This window comes from Heptranchias perlo, chromosome 23 (genome assembly GCF_035084215.1).
Source record: "Heptranchias perlo isolate sHepPer1 chromosome 23, sHepPer1.hap1, whole genome shotgun sequence".
Lineage (NCBI taxonomy): Eukaryota > Metazoa > Chordata > Chondrichthyes > Hexanchiformes > Hexanchidae > Heptranchias > Heptranchias perlo.
This window is the reverse complement of record NC_090347.1, coordinates 10,277,415-10,286,988: the sequence shown is the minus strand read 5'-3', so window position 1 is coordinate 10,286,988 and position 9,574 is coordinate 10,277,415. Positions and strand designations below refer to the sequence as shown.

General features: G+C 42.0%; 1 protein-coding gene across 2 annotated transcripts; it reads right to left on the bottom strand.

Annotated features, from left to right (window-relative positions):
* Positions 1-471: 471 nt before the first annotated feature.
* On the bottom strand, positions 472-6,678 carry nptx1l (neuronal pentraxin 1 like). 2 transcript variants are annotated; one of them, XM_068004487.1, is made up of 5 exons: positions 6,159-6,678; positions 5,498-5,708; positions 4,208-4,452; positions 3,518-3,697; positions 472-1,769 (listed from the first exon to the last, which is right to left on the bottom strand). In XM_068004487.1, exons 1-5 carry the CDS (start codon positions 6,606-6,608, stop codon positions 1,548-1,550), a joined length of 1,308 nt encoding a protein of 435 aa, XP_067860588.1. In that variant the 5' UTR covers positions 6,609-6,678; the 3' UTR covers positions 472-1,547. The 2 variants fall into 2 exon arrangements, with proteins under 2 accessions (XP_067860588.1, XP_067860590.1); XM_068004489.1 differs by having other exon boundaries at positions 6,312-6,678.
* Positions 6,679-9,574: the final 2,896 nt, after the last annotated feature.

Genomic DNA, 9,574 nt, shown 5'->3' with positions numbered 1-9,574 from the left:
TAGGAAAAGTGGCGGCTAATTTGCACACAGCAAGCTCCCACAAACAGCAATGTGGTAATGACCAGATAATCTGTTTTAGTGATGTTGATTGAGGGATAAATATTGGCCAGGATAATGAGAAGAATGCCCTTGCTTTTCTTTTTTAAAAAAGTGCTATGGTATCTTTTACGTCCACCCTGGATGGCAGATGGAGCCTCGGTTTAACGTTTCATCGGAAAGACGGCACCTCAGGCAGTGCAGCACTCCCTCAGCACTGGCACTGGAGTATGAGCCTAGATTACACGCTCAAGTCTCTGGAGTGGGACTTGAACACACAACCTTCTGACTGGGAAGTGGGAGTACTACCCATGGACAGGTCAATGTGCCTGACATCCTTAGATTCTTGCAGCATGCAACCGAGACGCCAAACATTACAGAAAATTACTTTGTTGCAAAATAAAACCAACCCTGATTGATACCAATGATCGTTTTCTTTTTCTTTATTGTGTAAAAATAAAATTGACAGTACATGTCACATTTGCATTAAATGAAAAAAAGCATTAATGACATAAAAACATAGCGCTTTCCTTAAGAAATGGTTGTATAACGTAGTCTCTAATCATTACACTATCCAGAAATTAGATTTATGATAGTATGGGGATCTGGAGTTGGAATATATACAACTTTGGTTTGAATGTGACGTTCTATGGTACATATACCTTCCTCATTTTGTACAATATTTACACCTATAAATATTTTATTTTACTTGCAAAGAACCAGTGTTTGGCAAAAACAATATTGTATATCATCTAAATAATTTTGGGGGAAAATCCTCACTCAGGCATCAAATTTAATAAAAATGTTTGTACGTTTGCAAAATTTATTTTGAAAAAATAATCCTTTTCACTAGAGGGCGCAACGTTACATTTATTTTTTTTTGGCAATCTCCAGTTGGAAGAACTACTGTTCAGAATGAATTACAAAATAAACGCACATAATATTTTATATGTAGCCATGCCGTAAGCATACGATGTGATATGATTGTTTAAAAAAGCACCCACGTTATTCTACACCTTCAGTTTACCAATGCGTGTTCATCATTTTTAGCCATTCCTTCGTTAATACTTGAGTGTATTTTGAAGTAAAGCGTACATATTCGTAGCAATTTTTTTTAAAAACAAGACATGTCCCTAAAACGCAATTATCTCAAATAATGTGTTTATTCTTTTGAATTATGCAAACGGAAACGAGAAAAAAACTACTTGTCGCATTTTGCACCTGCCAAAGGCACTCAGGCTAATTGGCATCAAGTAAACACACCATCAGATATTTAAAGCACATGGCTTTCCTCAGGTACTGTTTGCTGTCAGTTGAAGTTCGAGAAGAGAATCCTTTGATGCTCCGTCAATATTACGCCTGAGAAGCATGATCCAGTTGTCATGACAAGATATTGTAAATATTTTTTTACGAACTTAAGTAACTTTTTTTTTGCACGAAATTCTTTTAAGTTTCATTCCTGAAAAAAAGAAATTGGATTTCGGAGCCGTAACAGATAGTCCCTTCAGTGATTAATTGATCTGGCGGCACGCTTCAAATGTCCACTTAGTAGCCCCGCCATAGATGTCGACGTTGGCCTCAGTCCAAGCAATGACATTGCCTACCAAGGTCTTGGCGCTGCAATTTGCCAAGCTGTAGACTTCTCCCGGAGTTAGGACTCTGTCCCACATGTGAAAGTGGGACATCTCACCTACAAAGGCCTGCGTGGCATCAAACCCACCTCCTAATGTGTCCTAATTTAGAAAGGGGGGGGGGAAAAGCACAATTTAAGTAACTGGAAGGAATATCCACATTTTCCACTTTTTTTTTGCCATTTTGGAATTTAGTCTCCGCCCATTTTATATGTCACCCCAACTCCGTGCACCACGTACATATGCCTGTTCCCGGGCTGCCCCTGAGAAAGCTGAAACTGGGCATACAAGAATGGCCCCAGGTGATACATTCACTGATTTCCCTTCCTCACTCTGTGCCCAACCTTCGTTCCATGTCCGAACTCAAAGCGCCGGACTCAAAAAAACGTGTCCTGCTGCTCCACGATAATAATACCGCGCAGTAAACCAGTTATTGAGATAACGTTCATATCTTATTTCCCAAAACGATATTCAGTTAAATAATTTAAAATAAATAATTCGCTGTTACAGAAAAAGACTGATACTCCCCTTCATACTGCAATGTCCAAGAATCCATTAGTTTGGTGGAAGGGTAACATACAAATTGCAGCTGTGTTTATCATTTATTATTGATTATAATCGCGGCTGGAGAAGTTCCACTATGAGAGAGCACTGCAGGCCAAGCAAGTCTGTTTACACAGCACAACTCCCACTCCGACAAATGCAGTTACCAGGAGGGAAAGAATAATTCTGTATACAAATATCTGGGCAGGATGCTTTCACAGGAGAGCGGTGGAAGAGCGGGTTTGATGGATTTATAAACCACTCAAACTATCTTGGTTTATAAATGCCATTGGGACACAAGACTCCATGCCGCCCAAACATTTTTTCAAAACTCATCTCCATTCATTAATCTTATTAAAATGCGCCAATTGAGATCAGATAACATTGCGAGAAATGCAGAAGCGTCGCCAGAACAGCCCCACAATCCATACATGAGTTTTGTTACTATTTAAAAATAAATTTACATCTAACTTATTTTATTTAACTAACCCTTGATATGTCGAGAATACACACACGGGTCACATGCTGAGTGATTCAGGAAATTGGATCCATCTCCCACGGCGGTGGGGGGGCGTTAACCGGTTTGTGCATTTGCCACTGGGAGTTAATAGACCAACACATTCTTGGCTGTGCAGTTAACTGTACCCACTGTTCCTGGTGGCCCTTTTTATAGACTCTGTGTGTTATGATTTTGTTTTAGCCAGTGTTATCAATTTGTTAGCATTCGTTTTGTTTCTTTCCTTGCTGCTAACTGGCCCATATCGTTGGGTTAGGAATATAGGAACAGGAGTAGGCCATTCAGCCCCTCGAGCTCACTCCGCCATTTGATAAGATCACGGCTGATCTGTGATCTAACTCCATATACCTGCCTTTGGCCCATATCCCTTAATACCTTTGGTTGCCAAAAAGCTATCTATCTCAGATTTAAATTTAGCAATTGAGCTAGTATCAATTGCCGTTTGTGGAAGAGAGTTCCAAACTTCTACCACCCTTTGTGTGTAGAAATGTTTTCTAATCTCGCTCCTGAAAGGTCTGGCTCTAATTTTTAAACTGTGCCCCCTACTCCTAGAATCCCCAACCAGCGGAAATAGTTTCTCTCCATCCACCCTATCCGTTCCCCTTTATATCTTATAATAACCCTGAAGCTGGAAGGTTATTTGGAGTAATTGTGATATTTGCATTGCATGACAGTGCAAGTATGGAGAAATTCAGCTGGATGGGTCACTCAGGTAGTTGTTTTAGTCCAACGTCTGACTGTATTAATAGCGTTCTTTTTCATACTGTTATTTTCCATGTCGGACGCCTACCTGTTCTTGGCCCAAAACCATGATTCCACCTGGTTTAATGGGATGCCACGGTGCTAGATTTTCACCATTCCCCCTCTTCAGCCCGTCCTGATAGGCCTCCCAAACGCCATCTCTTGTAGACCAAGTAACACAGATGTGATGCCATTTTCCATCATTAATAATGAAAGGGAGTTTTGCCACCTGTAAAAATGAAATTTTAATAGTTGACGTGTTGATTCTTCATACCCACTGTTAATTGCAGCTGTAAATGGCAAATGCTATTCACACGTGCTATAAAGTGATGATTAAAGTGGACCATTATTAGCCTTACAGCCGGCTCCAGCCCTTATATAAATACAGCCCTGTGAACCTGGGGTGCACTATAACAGTGAAGTCCTACATTTCTGTGGAGCTAAGTTGCTAAACTCCGTTAGGAAACGCCTTTTAATGCAAGGGTCGAGATAAGAGGCGTATATTGGTGTTCTCATTAAGAATGTATTATAAATTAAGATTACTGGCCAGTGTACATAAAACGAACAAGCAATTAAGTCCGTTGTTCAACGATTATTCATTATAATTTAATGACGCTGCATGAAATATATAGCGTTCCGCACAACTGAGTCGGGATGATGGCTTGTCAATTGATTTATTGCCTAACAGCTAAATATCTCCATTTGATAGACCTTGGTTCAGGAATGACCGCCCCTCTACCTTGTCATTGATCAGAATCTCCATCGGGTTATTCCCCCACTCGATGAGAACCAGCTCGTTAGCTTGTCCCGGGACAGCGTAGGAGAACGGGGTCCCAACCCCAGGGGAAGCGTTGGACTTAAGCCACATACAGACAGTCATAGCATACATCTCAGGCAGGCTCTTCTTCACTTTCGCGTACATGTAGTTAGTTCTCAAAGGAAACGTGATCTGGAATTTATCGGTCGGTCTTAAATTTTTTTGTCCTGCAAAAAAAAGGAAAAATAAGGAATGCACTTCACTGTGCACATTCTAGTGCGGGTGGGGGTCGCCTTTATGCTACTTAGTCATGGGAGTGGAATCTAACGCGTTGTTGAAACGGTGTATCTGAAGCAGTGTACCTGCTCTCCTTGTTTGCCTGCCTGTTGTAGAGAGGTACCGTGTGTTTTGTGTGGTTCTAGTGCATTATTCCGATAGTAGATCACGATCGTTTCTGGTATAACTGCCGCTCCAGATTAATTCCCATCAACGCATCCCGCAGTATAATCCCAGTCACATGAGTGGCGTCCTGGGATATCTTTGATTCCATTATAGTAGGAGACCGCTGCGCAATCCATATTGCAGCAGCGATTGGGGGGGCGGGGAAGAGAGGCGACTCTCTGCACTCCGCCATCCGGATGAAGTTTTGTGAAACAGATTGCTTACTGAGCCGGAATACTGCGGTAGTGCGCCTTTGGCTCAGTCAAAACTGAAAGCTGTTTCTCGGCTTCCGCCACTGCATTTCCCCACAGAACCGACTGCGGCCAACGAGCTAAATATAGGCTCTGCCATATGCAATAAGAGCAACAAAAGGAGATAGATTGGGAGGACTGACAATTATGAATTTTCTGCACAACCATGCACACGGGCTCTATGCCCCCGTCCTTGTATCTACGACACTTTAATCTTTATCAAATGAAATCGCAATCTATCTGATTTGCAGAAATGCATGAGAATCTGACATTAATACAGAGCATGAGGTATAATATTTTATCATATCTCCATAGTTTCCCCCACACGCTCGGCTTCCTCCCACCAGTGTCCTCTTTATCAATAATCTGGATTTTCAGATCATCTCCCAACGTCCCCTGCCCCATCCTATAGCACATCATATCTGGGCATTCTATAGGATTTGCAACTTCTAAAATACCATTTTTTTAACAAATCAAGACTTGACAGTTCTATTCATGCATTGCTCTTTACAAAATGTAACTTCATTAATTGTAGCCCTGGAGTGTTTGAGTTGAGGAAGTTTCCTGTCTCGCGGCCTACCTTTTTCCAAGTCACTGATCCTCTGATGTAGAGAATTTAGAGCATTTTCAATTTTGCCCCTGTTTTCCGTCGAGTCGTTTTTCGCCACATTTTTGGTTTCTTCCAAACTGTTGACTCTGGACAGAACCTGTTTCTCTAGATCCTCTATTTTGTTCTGCAGGAGGTCTTTCAAGCTATTTGTTTGAGTGGAAGTATTGGCTCGGTTGTATTGCTGTTGTCATACCGAGAGTACAGGAAAAAAAACGTGTAAGAGGATAGTTACGGGATGAAGACAAGCCAAACGCAAACACACTGCACCTGTGAACATTGCTGTGAACTGATCCGCACTACCAAAAACGGCCAAGAATTAGAGCGCGTATGTTCTGAATCTCACTTATTTCTATCTTACTAGTGTAAATACGAGCTGGCCGGTTTCATGGTGTTAAAAAGGAACGGTTACTGTGCGACTTAACACAATCAGCTCGAAGTTTCATTATCAGTAACTTGGACAAACGTTTTGCAGGAATTCTTTTTAAAATCGTATAGATTTGATAAGGGGACTTCTCAATCTATTCCAATCGGACATTGTATTACTTAATGCCCGATTGGGTCGTCTCGACATTTTTTTTTCTCTAATCGTGGTTTGACGACATTTAGAAGTTTAATTTCTACTTATATTTACCTCTAAATTCTCCAGGCGTGTTTTGAGTGATTGTAAAGTTTGTCCAAGTTGGTTTAGTGTGTCCGCTTGAGCTAGAGAGAGATCTCCCATGGCATTTCTACTGTGCCCTGACTGCTTCCTGCGGAATCCCTGCCCGGGTTTGCTTTCACTCACCGAGGGCTCTGACATACTCTGACTCTCACATCTGCTAAGCTTGGCGGTGAGTTCCCTGATGGTCTCCTTTTGATTCATAATCGTTTCTTTCTGTTGCAGTATCGTCTCCCGGAGCTGGAGTATGGTCCCCTTGATGTCCTCCACCGGACCGCTGTTCTGCATCGGGGCAGAACACATGGGGTCCATGTCCAGGGGGATGGAAGTGCAGATAAACCGGGTCTGGGCGAAATCTTGGGACGCTGCTTTCGCCACGAGGAAGGAGAAGACGAAAAATCTGCAAAGGGTTCCGCGGGACATCGTTAGAACAGCAGCAAACTGGCTGCACCGGCGCCGCGAGTTACAGAAGCGATTTCAGCACCAAGGAGCTGTCCAGGAAAACTGACGCGGTGCATAGCGCGCAAGCGCCATTTATAGAGCTGGCCGTGCATCACCCAGGCACGTCAGGAATGGGTGGAATCCCACTTTAATTGATCCATTTCTTGCCTTGTGACCACGTCAATCGTACTAACATTTAACATCAGTGTCTTTACTTCGGTCCCAGTAGATAGAGAGAGAGGGGGAGAGTGAAGAGGCTGCACGTCTTGCAATCCGCAAGCACTTTGAAGTTGAAATATAAATTCTTTAGAAGCCTGACCGCCTTCGTTTCGCTCTGTACTTCGAAGCTTTTCAGATTTAAGTGCGTCAAGATGACAATTTAACGCCAATGTTGAATGCTCAAAAAGAAAGCTGATGCATTTTTAAATACTCCACATATTAATATTACAGTTCCATAGACGACATTAGTTAGCTGCCAGGAGATTGAAGGAGTATCTGAAATTGTTTTTAAAACCGTGCGGGTCCAATCACTCCCCTATCACTGCGATTATTTGGAGGGGGATACAGAAATCTGACCCTCTCTTTCGAAACTGATACCTTCGACTACTTTTTCTATCAGATAAGTTGCAACCCTCTTTCTCCCGTTTTCCTTAAACAAATAATGTGCCCTTAAAGGTCCAGCTTCGGCCTGAAGGTCACTCGATTCATACTGGGGATAGTTAGCAATACATCAGTCAGAAAAATAATCCCGAGATCAGATTAAAAACAGCGAAATTGACAAGAAGATTAATTTGGGACAAACTGCATTTATTTTTTTTTAGAAAAGTATATATATGGAAAACTGTGAGCTTCGTTAAATGTGGTTTGGTAATAAATGTCCAGGAGGATTAGTCATCCAAAGATCAAACGTCCAACTGTTTGAATTATTTATATTAAAGTGGTAGAATCGAGACATTAGGTATGTGAATTTCATTCCATTCATGTTGCTATCCCCACTCCTACCCTCCCAAATCCAAAAGAAGAATTCCCGCTTCATTTCCTGACATTTAAAACGTCTAGAGATAAAAGGCGATTTATTCGGCGCAAGCTGTGACTAATGACTTTGCGGCCCTTTCATTTCCAGCATTAATGAATGTATGTGCCTTATACGTTGTCATTTCCCCATCTGCCTTATGAATATTTATGACACTAAGGGCATTCATGCGAATTTATTACGTGCCTCGTGGTGTCGACCTGACCGTGGTTATTTCCCGCAACACACACACACATACAATCTTCAATGGCAATGCTCTGTTCACCACTCTGCTCAAAGAGACCAATTCAATCAGTTTCACAGGTTTACAGATGAACAGCTATTCCCCACCCTCCCCCCTCCTCCAGAGACGGGACCCCCTTGAGTAAATGAGAGATCTGCTCACCTCGGTCTAAAACTGAAAAGAAATGAAACATGAGAGAAAAGGTATTTTAACTTTTCAGTCAACGGAGAGTGACTGTAGATGCCACATTTTGTGATGAGCACATTGGAAACTGCAGAATGAAAGTCCATTGGAAGCGGTATCTCTCTGGGATTGGGTCTGGGCCTGGCCCCAAAACAGAGGGGGAAAGAAACAGCAAAAACAGTAACAATCCTGGCTGTCTCTAGATTGTGTGAGCTCGCTAACAAGTGCAGCTTAAATGTTACTGGCCGTTCCCCTTTCTCCCGCTTTAAGGTCGGCAGCAAGATCCAAGCAACTCAAAAACCACCATGTGTTGGGCAGGCTGTTCTGGGAGAGCGACTTGTTTTGATTGGGATGAATGGCTCGGCGGCGGGGCTGCGGAAGATCAGTGCCCGAGTTAGCGGGCGGTTCTACAAACAGAGCACGTAGAAAACACGTGAGCCGAGCCGAGGGACCGAATGGAGTCTGCTGCATCCGACATCCGAGTTACAACAGACCCGTTTAAAGGCAACCTGTCTGAACCCTATTGGAACATTGTGCGAGGAAATAAATAGCAATTCTTTTTCTAACATGACTAATTCATTAATTAATTTAAGAATAAGAGGGGCGGTGACGTTACATAATTGTAATCTTAACTTTAAAAAGATTCCAGTTTGATCAGAGCTCTTTCCTGGAGAATTGAGGATTATGGTCGCTCATCGTGTGTTTTACGAACAATTCAACGTGATCCACACAGTGGTATATCTGTTAACTTGGCAATAATTTGATGGACCGTGTGAAAGTTTGTGCAGAGAACGGGCAAGCAGCTCTTGCATTAGCACCTGAGTGCACTCTATAGGACAAAAGTACACTTTGGCACGTCTTTTGCATCGCGCCGTCCCCAGATACACACGTTTTAATGTCTCATTATTTACATCCATTCGTTTACTTCATTTAGCATTTTGTTGAAGACAAAATGGGAAACAATCACCTCAATACAACAAACACGTGGAAGTAGATCGTCAGGTGTAAAGCTTGTGACCAGGATAGAATCCCATCCAACAGTGTGGAAGTGCTGCTCTGTGGGTGGTGTGTATTAATGTTACCACATCTGGACCCGTCATCCGGAAATCTCATGCTGACTCTCCAGCTTTCCTCGCCCACATCTTACAGCAGTTGACTAAACTACAAATGATTTTTTTTTGTTAATCTGACATTTTAAACGCGTCCTTTTTCGTGTTTAATAGTTTCAGTGACAGAACAGTACGGAAAGCGGGTCATCCTCTTGTAAGATGTAACTAGAATATTATCAAACCGCGATTAACCTTTTTGAAAAGTTTCACTGTATTAAATTAAACAGAAACCAATCAATATGAACTATGATTCACTGCATGCTATTATTAATAGAATAATATTAAAACTTTTTCAACATAGGAGGTTTTTTTTTTCAAAGCCTGCACGAAAATCGTTAAAGTCCTTATATACTTGGCTGACCTCAAAAGCTTATTTTGGATCCCCCTGGTGTTAAATATA

What these genes read in the sequence shown, in the direction of transcription:
- nptx1l (XM_068004487.1), bottom strand. Translation starts at nt 6,608, where the DNA reads ATGTCCCGCGGAACCCTTTGCAGATTTTTCGTCTTCTCCTTCCTCGTG. An exon ending in AGATTCTGATCAATGACAAG is followed by an intron (nt 3,698 to 4,207) that starts GTAGAGGGGCGG and finishes TCATTTTTACAG; the next exon opens with GTGGCAAAACTCCCTTTCAT. An exon ending in TGGTTTTGGGCCAAGAACAG is followed by an intron (nt 1,770 to 3,517) that starts GTAGGCGTCCGA and finishes TTTCTAAATTAG; the next exon opens with GACACATTAGGAGGTGGGTT.